The sequence below is a fragment of the Rhipicephalus sanguineus genome, chromosome 9 (genome assembly GCF_013339695.2).
Source record: "Rhipicephalus sanguineus isolate Rsan-2018 chromosome 9, BIME_Rsan_1.4, whole genome shotgun sequence".
Classification (NCBI taxonomy): Eukaryota; Metazoa; Arthropoda; class Arachnida; order Ixodida; family Ixodidae; genus Rhipicephalus; species Rhipicephalus sanguineus.
Window position 1 is genome coordinate 23,252,139 of NC_051184.2, and position 26,199 is coordinate 23,278,337.

At 47.1% G+C, this 26,199-nt stretch overlaps 1 protein-coding gene across 1 annotated transcript in view; it reads right to left on the reverse strand.

Annotated features, from left to right (window-relative positions):
- Positions 1 to 5,663: 5,663 nt before the first annotated feature.
- The window catches only part of LOC119404750 (uncharacterized), an 89,976-nt gene continuing 69,440 nt past the window's right edge, over positions 5,664 to 26,199 (reverse strand). The window contains exons 5-15 of the mRNA XM_049419002.1: positions 25,624 to 25,775; positions 24,695 to 24,848; positions 19,495 to 19,571; positions 18,237 to 18,459; positions 14,862 to 15,173; positions 13,878 to 14,087; positions 13,029 to 13,193; positions 12,166 to 12,250; positions 11,626 to 11,695; positions 11,469 to 11,555; positions 5,664 to 10,553 (exon numbers count right to left, since the gene is read on the reverse strand). Of these exons, the coding sequence (XP_049274959.1) occupies positions 9,096 to 10,553; positions 11,469 to 11,555; positions 11,626 to 11,695; positions 12,166 to 12,250; positions 13,029 to 13,193; positions 13,878 to 14,087; positions 14,862 to 15,173; positions 18,237 to 18,459; positions 19,495 to 19,571; positions 24,695 to 24,848; positions 25,624 to 25,775 (2,993 nt within the window). The 3' untranslated portion in view covers positions 5,664 to 9,095. The remainder of the gene's footprint in view (positions 10,554 to 11,468; positions 11,556 to 11,625; positions 11,696 to 12,165; positions 12,251 to 13,028; positions 13,194 to 13,877; positions 14,088 to 14,861; positions 15,174 to 18,236; positions 18,460 to 19,494; positions 19,572 to 24,694; positions 24,849 to 25,623; positions 25,776 to 26,199) is intronic.

Here is a 26,199-nt window from a genome sequence, read left to right on the forward strand (position 1 = left end):
CAACGCTGACATTCGACATCCGTGAAGTAGGCGTACCCTACGGTCGCATCTACGCCCCGACACCGAACATCTTACATTACTTAACTGCGCTGTGTGTAGCAATGAACATATCATGCACGACAAAATCACACAGTCACTAAGTTTCCGATAAAAACCATATGCATTGCGCTACCGTAACACCATAGGACTACGCACGGTGCTTTGTAGCTAACTATTAGCTCCTCGAATTTTCGGAGAATCTGAGTGCCGTAAACCGCACTTGCACGTGTGCTTTGTCTTTCCGATAAACTGCACACCAAACTACTGGTTGCGCTCGGCATCAAGTACAGGCGCATGCGTGCTTGCTGCGAAGTTTCTTGAATATATTTATACAGTTCGTATAAAGTCACGAAAGCTTTCGGTTGAGGTGTTCGAGAGCTACAAACCTTTTGTTTCCAGTTCATGAGATGCTTCACAGGCAGCGTACTGTTCACGTCAACTCCAGTGAATTCGTGGCATTCGAGCTTTCATCAAGCTCATGATACCGTTAGTGTTCAGAAAGCTTGCATCACAAGTCTGATTGGCTTTGCAATCCACTAAGAACCCTGAAATACGCAATTTCCTATATTTTGAATACAACTAGTTAGCATAGCGCGCTTTGAGAGCGAATGCACGCATTGCTCACAAATGCGCTCAGTAGCGCCATCGTGTGGGTGCATCAACAGTGATTCTGGCTCTCGATGTCAACGTTCCCCGTAGCACGGCGCCACCAAACTGTGCTTGAAATGTGGCGCTTTGTTTGACGTGGAGCCAGAGAACAAACATCATGAGCGTTGTCCTCTAATTTGGCCAATGTTTCACAGGGAATGACACGGGGAATGGAAATAAAGCTAAACAGAAAAGTCCAGCGTGTGCGGATATTTCAAACGTTCGAATAACACATCGAATATTGTTTGTGGATTGAATTGCCGGTGTTTCTAGACACAAACATTTTGCGATATCAGTGTTGGAACATATGAATATTGTTGTGTTGTTACTAACTGTACGGCGTAAGAGGAGGAGGAATAAACGTTTATTGTACGAAACGGTGTCGCGGTGCTAGTCCCGCGTCTACCCTAGGTGGGAGGTCTCCTCATTCCAGGAACCCTCTGGCCTTCGCTGCCTCTTTGGCCCTGGCGACGAGACGTTGTTGTTGGTCCAGGTCCTCTGAGGCGAGCTTGGCCTCCCACGTTTCGAGAAGGTCCTCGTTTTCTTGAGCGGCGTTACTGGCATTCGGCGAAGGCGTTGCATCTGTCTGTATGCTGCACGGGCACGCGAGGATCATGTGGGCCAAGGTGTCAGGTACGCCGCAAATTGGGCAGAGGTAGTCATGCAACGTTGGGTACACTCTGTGCATCAGTATACCGTGGGTGAAAAAAACATTTATATTAGAATGAAAGTTTGGCAATTCTGACCCGCGAGCACAACAAACATAACACAGGCGATGTTACGTTTTTCGAGCAGCAACTCCTCGAAGGAGACAGTTCACTTGTCGCGCTTGTCGAATTCACGTGTTGCGTTGACGATAAAGTTCACTTGTCGAAACTTTCGCTGCACTATGGTGTACTAGAAGAAGGCAGTGTGTCATCTGAAGCCGAAAACGCAGCTATTTTTGTGATGACGGCCTGTGGTGCTAGAGCACACAGTATTACTGTGTCGCCATTTGTTGCTGCACCCTGAAGCTATTTTTATTAAGCAGAGATACAAAGCCTCCGAGATTGGTGATTGCAGTTGCAGCATTGGTCGTGCATGTTCGTGGGAAACTCGCCCATTGCTTCTTGCTGTTTTTCATGCCACGTTAGCGAATATTTGGGTGCTTTTTCAGGGGGGGGGCTTCAATCATCCTTTCTTTATGTTCGTGCGTGCGTTTGTATGTGTGCGTGTATATATACACATGCAAAATCGAAAATTTTCGGGTGGGTTTCACAAAATGTGTACACCCAGGTGAAAATGTGTAACTGGGAATCCAACTGGTTTCAACTGGTTCCACTTCAACTGGTTTAAGGAACACATTTCCAGTTGGTAACTGGGACCAGTTGGGAATGCATTCCCAGTTGGCGACTGGGACCAGTTGGGTATACATTCCCAGTTGGCGACTGGTACCAATTGGGAATGCATTCCCAGTTGGAAATGCTTTCCCAGTTGTGAACAGGTCCGATTCCCCGTTGGTGCCCAAATGGGCATGCTTGTACTCCAGCTAGCTCAAACAATCTTCAACGTGCAAATAATGTTCATTCTGAGCACATCAAACACTCCAATGGAACACTTGACACTCCATGTTAAGTGTAGAAGATGATCATGATTTATTGCTATTACACAAAAAATTACACAGCTCTAGGCATTCCCTGCTGTGGCTGGTTTGGACCAGCACTGTGGTTGCACATTCAGTGCAAAGACATCCTCCGCTCGGCTTTCATGCAGTGCTGTATTTGCTCAACCAATATACTGGTGAAGTTTCGGGCTGCGCAGCTGATGAATCTGTGCCATTCACCCGTGACCAATGAAACAGCGTTGCTGCAAAATAAGAGGTAACATGTTTCATGCGTGTCTCAGAAGTCATATAAATTTATAGATATACACAGCAGACCTGCCTTCTAACAATTCACACGACAAACAGTGTCTACAGAGATCATGCGCTGCATCTATTCCGAATTTTTAGAAGTCGAGTTTATATATCAGCAGCAAAAAATAATAAAAAACACCATTATTTTCACTCGAATTCATATGCCTACACATGCAACAGGTTCAGGAATATTCATTTAGAGTGCAAATACGGGCCCTCAGCGCTTTCTTTGAAAGTCGCGGACAGAGTTACGAGTACACTTCATAGTTATTTAGCACGCCGTTCAAAGCACAAGTATTGCACGGCACTCGTTTTCTGTGATGCTCCCAAACAAATGGCAGCAAGTTTGCGAGCACTCCGCACAAACCCATAAACAAACTTAGCTAGAGCAGTATAGAAAGCATCGTCTCAACACTCAAAGCACTCTGCCTGCATTATATCTACATCTTCTCTAGGATACTGAACAACTAGCACTCGAAGCATAAATGGTATAATTACCTTCAAACGGCCGCATCGCTGACAATTGGCAGGCAGCATTCCGCACACAATGGGTCCATATATCCGTCTTGTCACAGGCGTAAACAATTGTCCGGCATTCGCCTGAAGTCAAAGTCTTCCAGAGATGAAGCTGCCGAACACTAATTCGACAAAGTCTAATTTACGCACGCCATGACTGCACGTTCCTTTTGAAAAACAGCACAACTAAGCAGCGCGACCACGGACCACCGAGCGCTCGGTAGCTAGCCCTCGTCCCATGTGGTGTACGAAACTAGCATCGCTGTTTTTCTAAATTTTATGTCTTTGTTATCCAGTTTCTTTCTTCCATTAAATATTGCCGAATTGGCACGAAATAATTCATTTCAGTTTATTTCATATGTAATCTTTATGCTTGATTACTTTACTGCTTCGTTCAATGTTTGAGCCTATGAGATACGGGACTAATGTGACGGCAGTCGATGTAGAGAGGCTGCGTTTGTGCAGCGGTTTGTCGGTTTGTGTCGGCAGGATGTCAGCAGTCTGTGGCAGTCTCAGCTGTGGTAGCTCTCGGCACTGGCACTACTCCATTTTTTGTTCTCGTACGGAAGTAACCGCTGTGCTGCACACAAGACTATTAAGCATGGCATGCTCCCAGCGAGACGACGGCAATATTAACACCCCAACGTCAATTGGGCCCGCCTCGGTTGCGCGTATTGTCACCGTGATGGACGTAAAAAGATTGACAACAGCTTTTAATGTTAGTTGAATGTACTGATGCTAAAACTAGCGTACGCTTGTGTGCACTGTGTTGCGCATTTGCGCAACGGAATAATCCACGATAATATGATTTTGAAAAATACATATATATCAGGTGAGGTAAGACTGTATATATTAATGTAATGGGGTCTAAACAACACGAAGAGGATGACGTCTAAACAAGAAAAGATAATTCATTCGCAAACCATGAGATGCTATTTTCTTATTCTCTCATTGTCCTAGGAATATTACTAGGCCAGTGATGGTACCCTTCTGCGAATAGGACACAAAAAGCTCTTAGATAAAACCCATTCGCTCAAGTGCAGCAATGCTGCGTATGCGTTCGAGTTCAATTATCTTTCTTCTTTCACTTTGAAGAACCGTACAACCAGGACAACTGGTCGCACTTCCAGTTAGGGCGCAACTGGGACCACTTGCTTCCAATTTAACTGGTTATGGTTTCCAACTGGGATCAGCTTCTTCCAGTTCAACTGGTCATGGTTCCCGTTGGTGGCCAGTTGAGCTGTAACTGGAACCAGCTGCTAACTGGGACCAGTTGCAACTGGAATCAACTGGGACCAGTTGTTTCCCAACTGGAACCATTTGATCCCAGTTGATACCAGTTGAAACCAGTTGGATTCCCAGTTACTCATTTTCACCTGGGCATCTACCCTCAAAAGAAAGCACAAGTTCATTATTTACTGTCAGGTAAACGCAGCACTGTTTTTCAAGCCGTCCTATACATATAGGACACTGGACATTAGGGGTGCTATGTGCGGATGCGGTAAGCCTTGAAACATTTCACGTGCGCACCGACATTGTACTTCTTCCTCTCCATAACGTCTCTCTTACAAAGCAGGCCTTTGCCCGGAGAAAGCGGTCGGCATTTCACGTGCACTTCTTCCTCTCCATGGCGTCTTTCACACAAAGCATTCGTTTGCCCGGAAAAAGCGGCCGGCACGTGGCAGCATGAAAAGCAAGCAATGTCTAGGCTAGCTTGCACATGCTGAGAATGAGGCCTGCTTGATGTGCTGTAGGTGGCGCTAGTCATCAGCTAAAGACATAGCGATGTTAGAGTGCATCAGATGTTAGAGTGCATCAAAGAAGCGTCCTATATGTAGGACACTGGGCATATATGGGTTAAGGTAGCCTTAAGCAAAGCAAAGTTGGGAATGGGTTTGAGTGAGTTCAATTGATTTTTCCGACGTATATGCTATCCGACTTTCAGTTGGTGCTGTGGCAGCTCTAAGGTTAGAGACCGACCTCCTTCAAGCTATAATATGACGCTCGAATTCATCAACAGTCACAGACGAAACTATTTATGCGTATACGCTGTGAATCACCGGCACCGTCCTATCACATTTCAGCCTTCCCCTTGACGTCATGTGTGCAGGCATTTACTATGGTAAATGTTTCTTTGCTTTAAATGATGCTCACCGTAGAACAGCTTTTACTTCAAAATTAGCGATGTGGTTTATCGCTACGCCGCAGTGCGAAATACATGCATAAACAGTGTCAATATTTTATTGAACGATGGTTACGCGATAGAATCGAATATCGACTTTTTTCAGCTTCCAGCCATAAAAATAGCAATGCTCTGTCGCTTTCGTGAACTTAATTGGTACAAGTAGCACACCTGAGGCCCAGACTGCGTATCAAGGGCCAGGAAATATTGAGCGTATTGCGCGTTTTGTAGCCTTTTCACCCACGCGTGAACACAGCGAGGAAACAAAACACAATAAAACAGCAAGATCAAGAGTGTGGAAAATCGTTTATGCTTTCTTGACAAAACACTGAATCCCCAAAGTGTAAAAAAACAAATAGAAACAAAATACCCGACCTCGAACTCTCAAAATTGGAGAAAAATTTTATTGCTGTATTTACAGTGCATAATAAAATATTTACATCACGGCATGTTCTACCTTGGACGGTGTACAATGGACGGTGTTATACCAAGAAGGCACTGTTGTGTCCTCGGTTTGTGTCATTGTGTTGTGAGGTTGACTTTTGGTCCGGTGAAAGACTTATGTGAAACGACTAGATTATACTTAAGGAACATCAGGATGGTCATTTAACACGTGATGTGGCAGTAGTGGCACAATGAATTTTTCTAAAATGTAAATGTGTATGTAAGTACTGAAACCCGTTGAGGAGGAGTATTTTTCTTTTTGTGTCACGCTTTTTTTTTTTCGTGCACGCAGGTGGACTGCGGGACAGGTACTTAACTTTCAGGCACTTCGTAGCTTGAAAACTGCCGCGCAATCACGATCACCATCGAAAGCTCGTGGTGCGATTGGCACGCGGACGGAGTAGAGAAAATACGGTGTTTTAAATATTTTGTCCGCGAACCGCTTCAGGCTCGTTCACACTTGCGACTAGCACCGGTCGCGCCACCATTTGCGACAGGCATAGGTGTGCGCGCAAGGGGCGGCCCCTCCCTTAATCATCTCAAGGGGGCGCAAAGTCTGCCGGAACTACCTTTACTAAATGTTTTTACTCTCTCGGATCTGTTGTGTCATTGTTTGATGTGCACGGTCATGGCGACGCAGGCTTTTGACGATAATGGTAGCAGAGGGCTCCAGATGTTGCATTCCAAGAACTTCTCACATTTACTCCTGGAAAGCCGGTGAGCAAAGGCAGGCCGTTGGGAGATGTACGTAATCGATTAATCTTAATATTTGCAACCATTGGGAAGCTTGTTTTCTTTGGGACTCGACCGACGGAGGGGGGCGGTGCAGTAGAACTTGACTCCCCCCCCCCCCTAACGGAGGACCCTGCGCACGCCTATGGCGACAGGTGAACAAACCGACTCAAGGCGACTGGTGTTCACACCAGCTAGGACGATACACCACTATTGCCTCGTGAGTGAGTGAGTGAAACAACTTTATTGACAATCCGGCATAAAGGGGGGAATCGTAAAAACTTGGAGGACGCTTAAAGGGACACTAAAGAGCAAAACGATTTTTCTCGCATTAGTAAAGTAGTCTTCCGCAATACCAAAATTACCACGCTTGCTGTGAGAAGACGCTTAATAAGCGAGAAAACGCGCAAAAAGAAAATACAGGTGGCGACGCCACCTTGGAATTCCCGCACCATTTGCCATGACGTCACATATTTTTGACGGCACCTGCTTGGGCCTAGGTAGTTCCTAATCGGTTAAATCGAAGTACATTGTCCTCTGAGGGGCCCAGAAACTTGACATAACGAGTTTGTGGAAATTTCGTCAAACCAGTGGCGCCAAAATACGTTAAATGTTCTTTGAAATCTTTTACGTCACGAATTACAAAGTTCGGCGCGAAATTTAAAAATTAAACTTTGAACTTTGTTTTCTCCTCTAAAAATAAACCTATGGTGGTGAAATAAACTAAACAAGAGTTCTCCGAGCACACTTTACCAATCTAAACCAATTCATTGTTTCTCTTTAGTGTCCCTTTAAGTTTCGCTTTCAAGAGTTGAACGCGATAGCGTAATCGGACCGTGTTCGTATCGCCTTCTCAATCGCTAAGCATGCCTTCGCTTCTCGGTCGACACCTAAACCGTGCCGTAAGGAAAGCCAAAGTGCGGACGCGCGTCGGCTCCTATATGCACACATACATCGCGACAGAACGCGGAAAGCGCGGCCGTGGGCCCTTTGCGCCATCTCTCGGGTTTTTTTGTCAAGTCGCTGAAGAACCTCCGAGATCTGCGTACCACTAACGCTAAATGGTGTATATAAATGCTTGCCGTTAGTACGCTAGAAGATGTATGTGTGGTGGGCGAGCAGCTAAAGCATGGCGCCACGGAGCGGGGGGTAGCAGGTTCGAATCTCCGATCGTACTCGAACCGAATATTTTTTTTGTTTTTCTTTATTTGCATCTACCTCGAATTTTCTCCCGAACAACACTGGTTTTTCGCTGACAACCATAGACGCCGACGCCGAGACACTGGAATTCCTGCAAAACGAGCTCTTTCTGGCTATCGCGTTAAAATAGGCTGACGTCCTTTTCATGAGCATCTGATTGGTTCAGAGGTTTGCGACTGCAGACGTGCCATCAAAAAAATCCAGCTTTTCGACCAAAGCGGCCATTGGCGACCAGCCGCCTTGCGACCACTGCTAGTCGTAAGTGTGAATGAGCTTTCAGTGTTTTCATTTGCGCGTCTTTGTGACGTGCATGTTACTCAATTGTCATAAGGGAAACAAAGGCGTTCCTGGAACTAATTCCTTACTTCAGCTTGGTTACACCGTAATCATTACCCTCATTTAGCACAAACACAATCAGCTTTTCTCAGAACCTCAGTGGAAACTAACTGTGTAGAGCAGAAACAAAAATGAAATAATGTACCCATTATAAATGTGCCTATGAAGAAGGCCTGAGGCAAAGCTTTTAGAGTATATTCTATTTCAGCTATGCGCTGAAGATTTGCCGATCAAGATGTTGCACAATTTAACCATGCACTTAAATGGTTCAAAATAACTTTACTCCCCCCACCCACTCCTCGCGGTAACACTGCAAAGAAACAATTTCAAGAACAAACAAAGCAATGAAGACGTACCCACGACCTTTCTCCATACCCCCTCTCTATCCTTCTCCCTCTTGTCACCTCATTATCATTTTATGCTGGTGTAGGACAGCAAACGGGACATGCACCTGGTTAACCTCTCCGCTTTTCCTTGCATCTCTGTCCTGCCAGAACACGAAAAGCTTTTGACAAATAGGGTGTCTAAAGAGCCTATAGCATCACCATTACCCTGAACAATCTTAGCATGACCTTGTCTCACGCCGTATTGCGCATTTCGCAGCAGTTGTATAAGCTCACACTCATCATCGTCTGCGTGTACAACTGCTACGGGAATTCGTTCCCGGAAGGCTTTTTCCTGCGCAAACCGTACCACGCCTCGGTACAATATCAGTGGCATAAAACCCTTCAGCTAAAGCAGGGGTCCCAAACTCACCCCACCTAGGGGACCGCAGTCACGAAAGTCAGTGTCCCGATGGGCCGGGATGGTGTAGGAGGTCGGAGCAGGGGGAGAGTTTGAACAAAATGTCAGAACGTTGCTATTTAAACGATGGCCTTTCCCATATCTAGTATATGGGTCATTTCCGAAGGGAACTTGATGTCAGGTTTCGAGAAGCACATTGATACTGATCTCGAGAAGAACTCAAATCTGGACGCCGATTCTGACATACAGAGGTTTTGTTCCACAGTTATGTTTGACGCGCAGCAACCGGATGGAGGTGCCTTACGAAAAAAAAAATATGCTTGAGACCAGTCAAGTTTGTGCAGCTTATGAACGTACTTATTAAGAAAATAAAATGAAATGTGGGATGAAGACAGTGATTTGCGGGCCGGGCCGCGTGTTTGAGACCCCTGAGCTAAAGTGTTCCCCCCAATCAGGCGTTCTTACAGCGTGCGCGCGTGCTTCCCCGTCGCCCTCTCTTGGCTTTGCCAGCGCTTCCCACGCAGTGTAACCTCCGCCGCGAAGCGTAGGTTTCGCGCTCACGGTTTCTTTGGCAGTTGGTACCGAGTACTCGACACTGAAGAGGTCGGTGCCCTCCTCCGCGCACTGTCCCCACTCTCCGTTAAGTTCGTCGCGGTCACCGACCACGCCGCTGCCTTCAGGGCGAGCTAGCGGCGCCAGCACGGCGAAGTCGCAGCAGCTCTCTGGAACAGGCGTTCGCACTGCGACCGCTGGACCCTCCTTCGCGCGAGAGTCCGGACAGTCCTGAGGAGGCGGCGCCGTTGGAGCGCCGACCTTGCTGTAAGCGGGTGCAGGCTCATCGTTCTTCACTTGCGACGAGTCGCTGCCGAGTGACGTCCTCGACGGCTCTTGCGACGCCTTCACGTAGGGCGACACGCAGTGAACTCCCGGCAAGGCGTCCTTCGCTTCTCTTAGAGAGACGTCCATGTTCAGAGTTGTGTAAGGACCCACGCATTCTGGGTCTCCCGAAAGCACGTCCCCATGCGGGCACGCGTTGAAGCTGGCTTGAGCGTAAGGCTGGCTGGGATCACTCTGCCTAGCTGCTCTGTCATTAAGGCACGGTGTGTTGGTACACGCTGGTTTTGCAGAGGTCTTCGGTGGGCTTTCGGAGAGCGTACTCATAGATAGCAACGACGGAAATGGGGTGTACCCAGCAGCCCTGTTTTCCGGTTTCTGAGGGGGCCTTTGACTAGATGGGGCTGTGTCAGACGGAAGCGAAGACGTGCATCCCAGTTTGGCGTAAGGCTGCATAGGTCTTTCGACGTCAGCAACCTCCGTGACGCCATTCTCGCCAACCTGGACGTAAGACGATGCCTGAGCCGTGCTCGGCGTTTCCACGGGCACGGAGCAATCCGGTGGCTTTGAGGTATCTGGTTCTTTCCCGTCGCCTGTGCTTGGTTTGTCGAGAAAGGCTGCGAATTTGCTGTAGCCGTTCTTCTCGGCTACCGAGGGTGCACATCCGCTCAGGAACATTGAAGACAACCTGGAGTAGTTGTTCAATAAGGAAGGCTTTGGCATCATGCCCTCAGATGCTTCCTGGAACCTGGAAAACTTCGAGTAGGCCGAATTTGAGTCCGACACTGGTGGGTCATCCTGCGTCGTGGACAGGACAGAGTAACCGGCCGCCAGCTGGTTAATCGAGAAACTCTTGACAGGCTCAGAGCTTGTCTCAGCGGCGTCGACTTCGTTCGCATCGCAGGGGCACACTTTGTCGATGAGGAAGTCGAGTTCTGGACACCGCAGGCTGTCTTCGACATCTTGGGCTTCCCTTGGTACAATCTGGGTGAAAATAAAAAGCGAGAGAAAACAAATGCGATCAATCTAAGGTCCTTTCTCAAGTCTTCGATGCTATGCGTACCAGCAGTGAGAACATCACTATAGTAGGTTACCACCGAAGAAAAAATGCCAGCTCCGCCCACGCGCATCTCTGCCCCTCCCACAGAGAATTTGCATAAATGCCCCATCCAATAGCACTAAGTCATTTTCGTTACGTCAAGCACTTCTCGGGGGCTTCAGATAGCTTGCATTCCCATATGGGCACATGTCGCTGATTTTAGGTCGAAAACTTGAACGTCAGGTCGCGGGATCGAATCGCGGCCGCGGCGGCTGCATTTTCGATCGGGAGGCGAGAATGTTTGAGGCCCATGTACTTAGATTTAGGTGCACGAACCCCAGGTGGTGGAAATTTCCGGAGCCCTCCACTACGGCGTCTCTCATAATCATATCACGGTTTTAGGACGTTAAATCCCAGATATTATTAGAAACTTTCTTTACTCTTCTTTCATTCTCCCCCATCCCTTCCCCCTGTGCAGGTATAGCATACCGGTTATGCCAAACTGGTTAACATCCCCGTCTTTCTTCTCTCTCGTTTTCCTTTCCTTGAACGTCCCGGTAAATTTCGCCAGGGATTGTGATATCGCTGCTCAGTCAAACATTATGTTTTTGGTAGTAACGACGAACCTTTAACTCTCAATATGCGTAGTATTTAGCTTAGCCGAGAAAGAGTTCTTAGCGTTTGAGCGGAAGCCAGCTAGAACGACTCTTTTCCAGGTCAAGGGTAGGCGCGCCCTGGTTCTGTGTGCGGAGATTACACTTATTCCTTAGGTTGGTATGGGAGTATAGCGCGTTTCTCGAAAGGCATTCACATTTAGAAAAAGAAGATAAAGTCGTGCACAACTTTCCAGGAATGCCTACCTGTGGCAATCCATAGGGACAGTCCTTGCTTCCCAACACATACTCTCGTAGGTTCGAGCGTACGCTTTCGGTTTTCTTGATGGGTTCCTGCGAGAAAACCATTTAGGAACCCTTCAATGTGCCGGCAAGCGCTTACGACAATCTCCACAAAACTTACCTTTACGAAGTCTGCAGGGATTAGCACCTTGATGGGGGTGTTTTTGTATACCGATATGTAGTCCGATATGCTGGAAAGAAATGGCAAGGGTAGTTAGCCGACTTAATAACGTCTGAATGCGAACCAGTTGGTGTGCAACCATGGGTAAAACAACGCATAGGAAACACGGACAGATTTTGCGTAGTTAGAAAGAACAGACTACAAGGGAAAGTTTTCGAAGCGTTCGCTATGAAATGTAAAGATACAAGATGCGTTAGCACGCCTTCGATAAATCTAACTGACGGCGAATGTTACTATCTCTGCAACTGATCTGTTTTGTCTAAGCAATTACTTGATGCATGGGCCGCTGGCAGTGTTGATAATTCCCCCCCCCCCTCCTCTGCGTGCATCCTTTCGCGATATGTTAGTGAGTTCTCACAATAAACCAAAGCAGCTCTAGGCTTATTTGAGTGTGTTTCCATTGCACTGTTTTAAGCATGATTAGAAGACTTGTACGCTGCTCGACTTGAGAGCGAATCAACCAACGTTGGTGGTCCTTACCGTTTCCAGGAGAGGACAGCTACAACGGCGACGATGACCAGCACCACGTACAGCACGATGAACGAAGTTGCGATGAAGGCCGATGCTGCACAAAAGAAAGCGTGAGTCCCGATCACGGCCCGTTTCTAACACCCAATACGCATTCTTCATGCGCGCTGCATACAACTAATAAGAACAGTTGGGAATGTCTCCGTCAGACGCGAATTATGATGGACTGTGCAAGAGTGTGAAATTCACACAACATAATTCTAAGGCCCTCGATACTGCACTCCAAGTAAGAAAACGAAGTAACATGTTGTTCTGAACGAGTTTCAGCAATTAATCATCATTAGCGTGTAATTAAATATTTAATTGTTGTGCTGTAAGAAATGTTCCATTTTTGCATAAAAAATAATTAGATCCTGGGCTCAAAATGCTTGTGCGTTTTGCTTCTGGTTGTATGCATCTTGAGTAAAAGAAAAATAATACTTTTGACGTTGGTCCTCGAACGCGGCATGTGGAACGACCCCTGGAACCTTGTAGCACCTTGGCCAAAGTGATCGGCTGGAGTCTTACGCAACTGATTGAGGTTAAGCCAAGACATCCTGACTATGCAGAAGGCTCAATTCATTGTTGATGTATCTTGCTCTTTCTTGGCCACTTGTAGTAAGAAAGAATGTTCTGTCAAACTCTCTTGTCGGATATTTTGGTGAGCACGCCATATACGATCAATGTGAGTACACACTTTCGTACTACAAGTTCCCGTTTCACAGTCGTCGCGCGCCTGTTCTGTATAGAAGGCAAGACGGTCAGCCGAAGGACGAGCCAGCATCTTATCTTGAAAGCTGCAAAGATATTTCACTCTGCACTGACGGTATACTTACATTTGGCTTGAGTCTTGAAGATAAGCAGGCGATGGTTTACTGTTGTACCGTCTTCGAGCGTTGTCTTCACGTCGGCTTGGTACGTGGTGGCTGGCTTGAGACCGGAGAGCCGCATCGTCTTTTCGGGGCCCGCGAGGTGCTCGAAACACTCCGTCAAATCAGCGTCTGCGAACAGAAAGAAAGGAACGGGCGATGATCGAACATCCACGCAGCGACAACACAGTAGTAGCCTGAGGTGTACTACTTACTGCCCCGCCTGAATTTTAAACGAATAATGTATGACTGCTGTATCAGTGCGGTACGAAATTTGAAATACAGAAAACAACAAGGAAATATTCGAACACGGGCCGTTGGATTGTACTGTGTTAGCACATCTCGTGTTCTACTGTGTGACGTACTTTTTCATTTTTTATTTATTTTCTAGTAGTGTATATTTCGTAGAGTGCGAAACATTTAGGAGATGCATTCCTATGTTCCTCCTAAGGTTGAGCCATGTAGTATGGTTTAATTTGACTGACGAAGGGGTTCGCATGAGTGCACCTTTTTCTTCTGCGTGAGGAAAACCTGTAAATTACGCCATAAAACACGTAAACATGATGTGTGGACTTATAATTATGTTATAGACCCTCCTATAAAAGTTTTGCCTGTGACAGATCTTCGCAGCCGCTGTCTCAGCTTTGCCCGAAGAGTACGCAATACTTGATTTCGTGAGAAAAGTTGATGCCCACGGAGGAACATTTAACTTTCGTTGTGTTACATGACAGGCATGCGTAAACAATCCACCGCTTGGTTGTTCTGGGAAAAACTTTCGCGGCCGGTCGCTTAGATGTCGGTCCTCAATCCCGTTACCTGTTACATTGTTCGCGTTCGTATGAGCTGTAGCTTCCAACGACGACGTCTCGTTGCGCTGTGGCCCCTCCTGACTTCGGATGGCACATACACGTACTACTCGGCTGGCTACCAGGCCGGAACACTTCGTGAGAAACGCAAGCTGCACCGTCGTGTCCGTGATTTCGTCGTAGTGCACGGTGTCTTGCCCTTGGAATAGGCTCTGGTACTCTGAAACACCCAGACACACACACTGAACTTAAATGGACACTAAGGAAAAACAATAAATTGCTTAGCTTGATAAATTATACTCTGACAACTCTAACGTCGTTAATTTCGCCATAATATGTTTATTATGGAAAAGAAAATCAAGCTTGAAGTTTCATGTTTAAATTTCCCGCCGAAATTTCCGCACGTGACGTCATTGATTTCGAAGAGTATTTTTCGTATTTTGACGACATTGGCTGAATGAACTCAAATTGTGGTTGCTAAGTCTATGGCAAAGGGCAGTGTGCCGCCTTTTTACCGATTAGGAACTACGCATGACCTAGTAGACGCCGTCAAAATCTGTGACGTCACGGCGTTTGGTGCGGGAATTTGAAAGTGGCGTCGCTACCCGCCCTTTCCTTTCGCGCGTTTTCTAGCTTGCCAAGTGTCTACTCGCGGTAAGAGTGGTAAGAGTGGTGTTTTCGGTATTGTTAAATTGTAATTTACTAATATTCTAAAAATAATTTTTCTCTTTAATATCCCTTTAAAGGGGCCGTGGCACGGTTACCTTCGCCTGAATAATTTCCTTGGTACAATAAAGGTTTTTTTATTATTATTTTATTCATTCTACTTTTCCCACGTCATCAACGCAAGAAGACTGTGCTCTTACGTGCCCGCTATCTTCAGAAATGACTGCACCACTATAATTTGGGCAAACTGCATCGCACGGAGGTCAACCTTACAATTACGAAAAGTGTGCAATGTATTCCGAGATGTTTTCGGATTAATTCGCCTCACCTTTGCTGCTCGGGACGACGCACTCGATCCACACCATGGGTGACACTGACTGCGCCGAGCGCGTGGCGACGCCGTAGTGGCACAGTCCCGCGAACGCGCAGCCCACCGCCGTCAGGGCGTCCCCGGCCGACTTGACAGACGCCCAGGACACGTCGCCGTCGCAGGACTCGGCGTCCTTGCTGTCCTGGCGGCACCAGAACAGCGTGTAGTGGTGCACTTGGTCGGGCCTCCTCTCTTCCCACTTAGCGAGCGAGAAGCGAGACTGCGAGTCTCTGTCTTCGCTGATGTAGGCGTGCTCCACCGGTGGCAGAACTGCGCGTAGTCCCAGTAAGAGACGCGCCAAATCAGGACCTTCCACGTGACTTGTAAGAACTGATGAGAAACATGTACTCGGTTTTTATATGAAAATGCTGCACCCGTGTCAGTATTCACAAAGAGCAGTCACGCAAGAATTTTGCCTAAGAGAAAGTTTCAGCCAGTTTTGATACTGGATCGTACCGTTAGCAGGTGCATCTGGTCAAATACAAAAGAATAAAATAAACGCTTACGAACGAAAAGCTTTGGGACAGTGCATGAACACTTCGGATGGCACCGCCGACGCCTACCTAGGGGGCGGGGGAGGGGAAGGTTTTGTGTATTCAACCCCCCCCCCCCCCAGTAAAATTTTTTTGCATATCTATATATACACGCACTACCAAAAAATGTCTAGTTTCGCCGTAAGGGCGAAGCAATGAATGTGATAGCAAGAAAAGCAGCCCGTGATGGACGCGCTGCTACGCTGCAGAAGCATCTGCCCCCGGGCAGCAACTACCGCGCGAACAGACAGCGGAAGGGCAAGGTTCTCCCTGCGCAAATATTAGAAGAAGCGAGCGAGCTGGCCGACGACTTTTAATTGCGCCCGGTGTGCTCCTCGCGCCCTCTCGTTGGCAATGAAGAAACGCTTATAAGCGCCTGCCATCTCTGAGTCCTGCCAGCGGTAAAGGGTGTGTATATAACGCTCGCCGTTAGCAACCTGAAGGATGTGCGCTTTGTGGCGTAGTGGTTAGCGCCACGCGCTGCCGAGCGAGAGGTCACTCGTTCGATTCCGCGCTTCGGAAGCATTTTTCTCAATTATTTTTCCTTGGGACTTATATACGGTGCATGACGACGGGGACGGCAAAAACCAGCCGAGACTGTCCATATAATTGCTATCGCAATAAAACGCTCGTACGAACATATGCCATAAATATTGCTGCACAGTCTTCAGCGCAGAGCCATGTAACAGTGTGCTGGTTCTGACAATGAGAGCATTCATACGGGGTCGTGCCGTCGGCAAAGGCAGCATTCGGCGTGTCCAAGATGAAACTTTATTGCCGAACTTGTGGCCGGGAAACGGGAAGTCAGACTATAGAAGTACACACTGTACATACACTAATAGCGGCGAACAGAGCGTCGGCCGTCGATAAACTGAACCGCGGCACTCGTACTTCCCGTATAGTTGCCCTCCCCACCTCCGAGCAAAAATTTCTGGCTGCACAGCTGCATGTCACCTGTCACTAAATTCATAAATGGTCAGCGCGGCACATCTGTTTGCCTGAACAACTCGATGACATATTAACGCGGTAGCGTTAGAGAGCTCGTGTCGCAGAAATTCCGCTGTCGGCGTCGGCACCGTTGGTTGTGAGCGAAAAATCATCCGTGAGCGAAAAATCGAGAAAGTAGCAAATAAAATAAACGATAAAAAATTGGGGGACGCTTAAGCTTCGCCTTTAAGAGCTGAACGCGATAGCGATATTCTGTTCCTACTGCGCAGTTCGAACACTACGAGGGTTTAACAGAATGCGCCCACTAAGGCGTGTGCCTTATGTAATGGGTAGCATGCTTTAAACCAGGAGCAATTATGCGCGAGAAACTTCTTCGAAGTTGCGATGCACCCACTACGTGGTCTTAAGGGAATACGCGCACTAATGTGTGCGCCTTTTGTAATGGGTGGCTGTCTTTAAACCACGAAGTCGTTATGATATTGGCATGGTGTGACGCCCTATGGGCAATGTACACTTGTACCACGCAATACTACTGCGATATTACATCTCGTACTGTGACACCTGTATACAGGACGCGTATTTTTGGGAAGCATCAAAGTTACTTTCAGTGCAGCTCCAAGCAGAGGCGTGGCTGTGTGGTAGAACACCTGCTTGCCACGCAGACGGCCTGGGTTCGATTCTCATTCGGACCTAACATTTTTATTATTTTTTTTGCAGCTTCTTCGATTTTTCGGTCACGGACATGATGATGATTTTTCGCTCACAACCAACGGCCCCGACGCCGACAGCGCAATTTCTGCGATACGAGCTCTTTAACGCTATCGCGTTAAAATCTTCGGTCCCAATGAGGATCGAACCCAGGCCGTTCGCGTGGCAAGCAGGTGTCTTACCACAGAGCCACGATGTTGCTTGCAGCTGCTTCGGACAAAAACACTACATAAATGCCATGTAGTAGAAGGAGTCTCCTTAACGCATTTTGTTCGGCAGGTGTCACGACGAAAACGAGCCCATACGGTAGGCGCATTCGCGAGGCCATCAAACTACGTCGAAAAACGCCGGGATAGTGCAGCCATCGCCGCTAAATACGCACACGAACTTTCAAACAGCTCTAAAAATGGACAACTATGTCCATCTAGAGGAAAACATATCAAGCCAACGCAGCAAACGCTAGATAATGTGCTGCCATCTGTGAGGCATTGTGAGAAATATGTCTCGACTTTTCATGGCATCCGAGAGGGCCGGCGCGCGGCGTATATCTTGGAGGCCATGCGACTCTTGCTTTAGATCGAAAGCCTGTAAAATTCGCGCGCGTGCGTGCGTGTGTGAGTGTAACAATACACAATAATAAGTATGCACTTAGTGGTTGAAGTGCGCACTAGGGGCCGGATTTCGCTATCGCGTTCCACTCTTAAAGGCGAAGCTTAAGGGTCCCCCAATTTTTTGACATATAAAGTTAGTTAGATCTATCTATCTATCTATCTATCTATCTATCTATCTATCTATCTATCTATCTATCTATCTATCTATCTATCTATCTATCTATCTATCTATCTATCTATCTATCTATCTATCTATCTATCTATCTATCTATCTATCTATCTATCTATCTATCAGTTTTTTTTTTTGGGGGGGGGGGGAGGGTCACTTGCCGAAAAGCTTAAATGTTCGAGAAAAACACATTTTCTTCATTTGTTGTCGGTAACCCCCCCCCCTCCATCAACATTTCCGAGGAGGGGAGGGGGCTAGGACCACCACCCCCTGGCTACGGGCCTGCTCTCTATCTATACCCTTTACTCCCGTTAGTTATACTCTGTTCATGTGGTACGCCCCAGGTATACGGTAATTCACTCACCCAGATCGGCGCTGGGCACGAGCACGCGGACGCTCCTGTGTGAGCGGCCCAGCTCGTTCTCGGAGTACAGGTGGAAAGTGTAGCTCTCCACTCGGCTCAGGTTGAACAGGTCCGCGTAGGAGCGCTCGCCGGACACCCTGTGCGTCCCGCACTCTCCACTGCTGCTGCACCAGTGCAGCACGTAGCTCATGTGGTCGCCGTTCCACAGGAATCTGGGCACTCGCTGGTCGCGGAGACAAGAAAGAGACGGAGAAATATGCAAACAACAGCCGATGCTTGAATATGTCAGTTGAAGTGTAGTAGCGATGAGATAAAAGGAAAATGAATCAAAGTGTACGAAAAATACAGCGCGCTGCCGATGGGCACCGCACCCAGAACCTTTGCGTGCGAAGGTTGGGGATTCGGTCCTCCACCATTGGCAGGTCTCCTTCCTGCAAGGAGTCGGTAAGTTTACTGCACTCTGTAAGATTTACCTTAGTCTGTGCAATTTTACTTCGTAGCTTCGTGCTACAAAACAGATGGATAACCTTTAAGGCGTAAGCTTTAGATGCTTCATCGAACGCGAAAGTGACCGTCGGCGGCTTCGACGCGAGGGACGCAAAAAATCGCCATGTGATGACGCCTCCTTGTGCCGTCATCGGGACGTCACAGATGAACAAAGTTTGTGACGTCATCGGGACGCCACTATGGCGACACATCAGGTGACGTCACACAATGCCGTCATCACATGACGTCTTCGCCTGGTCAAAGATGAACCGATCGCGGAGGCACTGCAATACCACGTGAGGTGCAGAGAGCTTCCGATTCCTGCGATCCCGGAGGCAGTGCAAGAACACGTTAGGCGTTGAAAGCTTTCGGGCGACATCAACACAATCGAGTGAGAAGAAAAAGAAGATGGCTTCCGCCTTCCAGTCGTGTTAGGCAAATGCATAAGGGACCGTGTGACTCTTTTATTTTACAGGATATAATCGAGGTGTGCTTAATGACACAATTTTGTCGATTAGCATGCAGTGGTTAAATAAGCCAATTTCAAGGTATTTGCACTACGCACACACATGCAATAATCATCTATCCTTTCATAAACAGTACCACAGAGACATGACCAAAACTAAAGCACCAGCAGTACATTCTGACACTCTATGCATCATCGTGTTCGCGATCGAATAGACCGTGATATATGCCATCCGTGCCTTTTACCACTTGGTGTGTGCTTGGATTAATATAAGACACGCATAAACTAGGTAGGATGACACGTTACCTGATAATAGAGTCGAACTTTCCGGCGGTCATCGAGGTCCTGGATGATGAAGCTGTTTTCCGCAACTTTGGGCAGCACTTGTTGGTCCTGGACAATAAATGCGCGTTATCATTAGCGCTTATGCATGAATATTTAGGCGCTCGTTCAGTCGTAAGGCTGTTATGGTCTGGGACGGCTTATCGTTCTCCCCTAATAGAGTACAAAGTACTCTAAATCGTTAGCTAGCGTTTCTAACCACATCTTCATTTTAGACGCTGCTTTTACAGTGACTTATTAAGTGCAATGCACTTATAGACCGAAGGCCAACGGCGGCATGGTCACGCAGTTCCAAGTGAAACGGCCGCCGAGCTTCGCCACTAGGCTGAGAGAGGGCGCCATTTCTCCACCATAAGAAAGTTTCTGAGGGTTTCGCCGCTAGAGGCGCTCCCATTTTAACCTCCTTGGCTCCCACGCAGTAGCCAATAGGAAGGCACCGGCTGGCGGAGGGTCTTTCCCGTCGTTCTGCGCGCTGTCGTTCTTGGCGAGGTGACTCGCCGAGAACGACAGCGCTCGCTCGCCCGAGAACAGCAGTGCAGACGGAGAGGATCCCACCGTTATGGCTAAGTGAGCAGAGGACGGACGACTACGTCGATTGCTCAACCCTACTTTAGGAAAATAGGACACAGCAGTCAAACGTCAACAACGCAAGGAAAATCCCAAGGTGACAGCCAGAGAAACACACGCGAAACGCCAGTATCGAGACGATCCAGAGGTGCCGGCGCGAAACAATACTGCGAAAAGAGAAGCACAGGGACAGGGCGTGCATCGCACTTCCCCAGCATTCACTTAGAGTGGATCTGTCCACATTCTTTTTATGGGTACGGATTACAGCACTCCCGTACACAGTACTTTAGGTTCTTCCCATATGTTCTAAACAAAAGTAGAGTAACTAATATTCTAAATCATCACAACTTTTTAAGGCGGGAACATTAGATGCCTCATCAAACGCGAAATATGACCGTCTTCGTCGGCGTCAACACGAATGATTAAAAAAAATCTAACAAAGCAAACAAGGCAATAAAGAAGCCGGCGTGCCTTCGTGGCGCCATGCGTCATACAAGACGCCATATAAAGTCCACTAAGGCATTAGAATACGAAGTAAGTGATTGATAATAATTAAGTAATCTAGAGTAACTCAGAGTAATTGAAAGTAGTGAAGAGTAAATTGAAAATGACGTCGAAAGTGTACGGACGTAAATATAGCATGCACGGTGCTGGCTTTCGCCGTCAAGTAGTCTTAGCATGCGATAAGAGGCCATGCGATACCTGGCGAAAAGTTTCTGTGGCAGCACAGCCAACGCTACGTCGGCGGAGCTGCTGCAAATTTAGAAGCGTGAACTGTTGGGCTAGTTGGTGAAACATGTTGTCGATGTGCTACATCGACAAGTTTTCGCTCTTCTATTCCAAAACATCCTGCAAATGTGTTACTGTGCATTAAGTCCCTAGATTTTATCTCCTTTTCATGGCAGAAATCTAGGGACTTTAACTGCGCCAAGTAGCTTATCTGCGGATTGTTTCGATTTTGGTTTCCTAGGGGATCCAACAGGTCTTTCTTTCTTTCTTTCTTTCTTTCTTTCTTTCTTTCTTTCTTTCTTTCTTTCTTTCTTTCTTTCTTTCTTTCTTTCTTTCTTTCTTTCTTTCTTTCTTTCTTTCTTTCTTTCTTTCTTTCTTTCTTTCTTTCTTTCTTTCTCTTCCCCATGGACGTTTTCGCATGAACCTCGTGGGTTTGAGATAAACGCGAAACCGTGTTACGGAAAATTCGTCACCTATAAATGTTTAATCAAAAGTGACCACAAGTTTAATGAACGAAAGATCACCCGGTCCCTTATGCATTTTCCTAAGACGACTCGAAGGCGCAAGCCATCTTTTTCTTCAAATTTTTCTTCTGCGTCGATTCTAGCGTGTATCTCACGGTTGGTATCCCGAGCGAGAAAGACGCGTTTCTTCATATTCGGCCGTGGACACGAACGCGGTTTATTTGCGCAGTGACAGGCACCCGTGATGGCTCCCGAGGTTGAACGCTCTCGGTTGTGCCAAAAACGCCTCCCGCCGGATACAATATACGTTTCCGATGGTACAGTAGGCGTATCAGTCATTGCACTCAGCGACAGTGGGCGTTTCATTGTCATTGTATTGTCACGTGTTCATGCTGCTGACGAAAGCAGCAGTCGGCGGGTGCAAGATGAAACTATTTATTTGACTGAACTTGTGGCCATGAAACGGAAAGTCAGCCTACAGCAATACACACTGTACACTGATAGCGGCGAACAGAGCGTCGGCCGTCGATAATATGCTCATCGCTGGGATGCGCCGTCTTTTATACATCACGCATCGAACTTTCCAGCCTTATCACTGGTGGTTGCGCAAGCTCTGGAATAGTCTCGACTATTCGCGTCATGTGCGCAATCGTAACAAAATGATCCACTACAATGTGCAATGTTCCCAAACATTCTGGCGCGGATTGCGCAAGGCAATAGTAACACGTGTAAGGGGTGTTACAAAGCAAATGCGAGGGTCCTGGGCCAGCTGTCTCCAAACGAGTTTTCCTGCTTCTTGGACTCCCCCCCCCCCCCCCCCCCCCCCCCCAGTTCGGAGAACGGATTAGACACCTACACCTGCTGTCTTTCCCTGAACTGAGCGCTTCGGTGGGGAGCTGGCTGCTACACGCGGGACCCCTCCGTGGGTCGCGTATTTGCATCGAGTGTGCTTTTGGCTAATGCTGGTGCCTTTGTTCGTAAAAGGATTACCAGTTCCCCGAGGTGGCATTGTCTCCCCCCCCCCTTCCGAACTGGTCGGACGTGAAGAGTGAGAGGACAGTGGTCTCTGGAGTGCCATCCTGGGGGCGGTGACCTATGAGCCGAAGAGACGGATCCTCCAAAGGCATGCACGTTTGTGATTGGACATTTGCCGCATAAGGAGCTATAGTTGTGCAGCTCCAAAGGCATGCACGTTTGTGATTGGACATTTGCCGCATAAGGAGCTATAGTTGTGCAGCTCCAAAGGCATGCACGTTTGTGATTGGACATTTGCCGCATAAGGAGCTATAGTTGTGCAGCTCCAAAGGCATGCACGTTTGTGATTGGACATTTGCCGCATAAGGAGTTTCCCTGTCTTTGTATTGAAGCGTATTTAAGGAGCAGCAGAGCGTCTGCTCGGCACGGATCGATCGGACTAGATGTCGTTCTGACGATCCTGTCCTCTATGATGTTGTAAATAAACCTCTGTTAAGTTTCCTCAACGTCGGTCTCTCTGCCTCGGCTTCCTGCTGTTCCGGACGTCCCTGGGCCTGCGGTACGACCCCCGCCGCTCAGCTCCACGCTACCCCCTGGGTCCACATCGGACAACGTCCCCGCTCGTAACAGGGGGCGGTAACATAAAACACAGAAAGAAATGAAAGCGTGTGGCAGTATATATAAGCGACAGTAGGCGTAGCAGTCATTCTATCAGCAACAACGAACAACCGGAAATACCAACCTTGTGTGTAACGGAATGTTTGTAATAATATAATAATTGTTGAGGTTTAACGTCCCAAAACCAAGATATGATTACGATGGACGCTGTAGAGGAGGGCTCTGAAAATTTTCACCACATGGGGTTTTCTAACGTGCACCCAAATCTATGTAAACGGGCCTCAAGCATTTTCGCCTCCACCGAAAATGCGGCCGCCGCGGCCGGGATTCGATCCCGCGACCTTCGGGTGAGCAGTCGAGCACCATTACCACTAGACCACCGTGGCGGGCAATTTATGTAATGGACCATTCCTTTTACGTACTTTTTATAATCGTAGTTTTGGTTTCACAGTAAACCAGTTTAAACCCTCAAGGGTGGTTTTACCAACACCCTTACAGTCTAGGAAAGAAGGCATTTTGACAAATCGAAACATCCATATCATAGGGAGCTGCCAAAAAAGACAATTAAAGGCTATCATTTCGGAAACACGCAATTACATCAGCATCGATGGCGCACATACGTGACTAACCATATACACAGCATAGCAACGACTATCGGGTATATATAGCCATGGTATCTTCAGCCGACGTTCAGTGCTAATGGGGATATTCTTGTTCTGAATACGTAAACAATAAACATGCACAGTATACGCGGAAATTTATAGTGTGCCTCTAGACAGCCCCAAAACAGACAGACCTGTTAATCTAAACACTCAATCAATCTTAACTCAGTCAATCTTAACTGGCGAGTTCCAATTATCAGCTGGCACGCTATATCGTATGGGCCACAGATGTTTCAGTAACCTATAATGCTCTCAGCTGCTGAAGGGTATTTTAGGCAAAACATCAACCCTTACGCAACCCAAAAGGCTATTTGAGGAAGCAAAACAACCTAGCACCCCCATTTTCGAAAATTCTTATGCAAAAAGGTGTTTTGATCGCGTGAAATTGCTTTAGGTTTGAAAAGTGGTATACAGTTTAGCTGGCTCTCGCTGAAGGCGGCCAAGTAGCTGGTGTCAAGGTGGCTAACGCGATGAGAGTCCCACTTTTGCAGGTGGTATCACTTGCACGCAACCCGACGCTGTTCCTCGTGATTGTACGCAGCCAACAAAATATTTCGCCACGCACCGCTGTCTTCGTTTCCTCCTGTTCGACGAATTCAAATGAGCCAACGAACACTGGGTCGTGCTCGTTTACAAGATTCGATGCGCTTGCTGCAACCAGCGACGCCGTTATTGTTTACAGGAGTAGGAACACGTGAAATGCACACCAGAAAACTAGAAACGGCAAGAAACGAAAATCCCCTACTCGGCAAGTTTCCTTACTCATAATGAAAACAATCGGCGTTAATTAAGAGTGGCCTAAGGGCCATCCATAGTTACCACCCGTTAAACGAAGCTTACGCTTTGCCAACCTTTCGACTGAGCTATTAGCAAACACGACGCTTGCTCAACGTAAAATAAAGTATGCTTCAGCCATTTGGAGCCCTCATCAAACATATCTAGTCAGTCAAATTGAAGCATTCAATAATACAGCCCAATTATTTTTCTCGCCACCGGAAGCCAACTGGTTCCGGCCGACGTCTAGGAGGCAAGTAGACAGTGAAAGGGTCTCACCCCTATCACCCATACTCTCTGACTCCTTAGGTTCACTTCTTATTTATTATTTGGAACATTTATGCCGCGTTGTGCGCCCTCTGCAGTGTAGCTGACATGACTTACGCGTTTTGCCGGTCTTGCAGTAGCGACTATGGCTGAAAGGACTCCACACTTTGTCCTCGGCCTTCGCGAACTTGACCCTCACGGAAATGTCGTAGCGGGTGTTCGGTATGAGCTTCTCCACAGAGGCAACGCGCCTGTTCTGGACCTGTTGGAAGGAAAAAAAAGATGTTGGTCCAGAGTTCGTGGCCTGCCACGTTGTTCTCCATAGTCATGGAAGGGAGTGTTTACGGGACATATCTTTTCGACTGATCATTTTTCTTGCGTTAAGTGCGGGTTCTACCTCAGCAAACCCTCTAAAGAAACTAGCAAGCGTGAGACAACAGGTCCCTGCACCGCTTGCAGTCTTGATGTGCACCTCCAAGTGCGGGGGGTCATTTCCCTCGCCCTCTCTTCCCTTCTATCTATCTATCTATCTATCTATCTATCTATCTATCTATCTATCTATCTATCTGTCTATCTGTCTGTCTGTCTGTCTGTCTGTCTGTCTGTCTGTCTGTCTGTCTGTCTGTCTGTCTGTCTGTCTGTCTGTCTGTCTGTCTGTCTGTCTGTCTATCTATCTATCTATCTATCTATCTATCTGTCTGTCTGTCTGTCTGTCTGTCTGTCTGTCTGTCTGTCTGTCTGTCTGTCTGTCTGTCTGTCTGTCTGTCTGTCTGTCTGTCTGTCTGTCTGTCTGTCTGTCTGTCTATCTATCTATCTATCTATCTATCTATCTATCTATCTATCTATCTATCTATCTATCTATCTATCTATCTATCTATCTATCTATTTTACCCATTAATGCGTACCGTACATGTTACGTATGTGTCTCAAAGAAATGAATGAGTGTAGCGAGCACGCACGAACTCGAAAAGATAAACACTCTAGAGATATGAAGCGTAAAGAAAAATTCTTTAGCCTTTCTTATCTCTTCAGCCTACCGATATCGTGATGTCTTCGCCATTGTCATGCTTCACGCGCACTTCGTAGACCACGTCCGGAAAAGTCGATATGGGAGGCAGTCCCGTCCATTTCACGCTGGCATTGAACGTCATGGCGTTGCAGTACACCACTCTCGGAGGTTCAAGCACAACTGGAAATAATAATAATAATAATAATAATAATAATAATAATAATAATAATAATAATAATAATAATAATAATAATAATAATAATAATAATAATGATGATGTAAGACCACATTTTAGAGGCCACACTGTCGTTTATCGTACACGTGGAGCACGGTCACGAACATTTATATTCTATAAGATATCCTTACCCCTATTTCATAAACCGCAAACCTGATGATATTTTTTGTGTTAACAATACTTAACAAATAAACTTTCAAAGTTCACGACGAAGCACTTTCAAGATTAGAACATCCTGATATGCGGCAGATGCAAAACAGATCATTAGTTGAAACAACTAGCCAGTTTTTTTATGGTGACTCGCGCTGTTAACACGCTAAAGAAGATGCTTTCGAATTTCTGGAATAATAGCATGATCTGTTTAGTCTC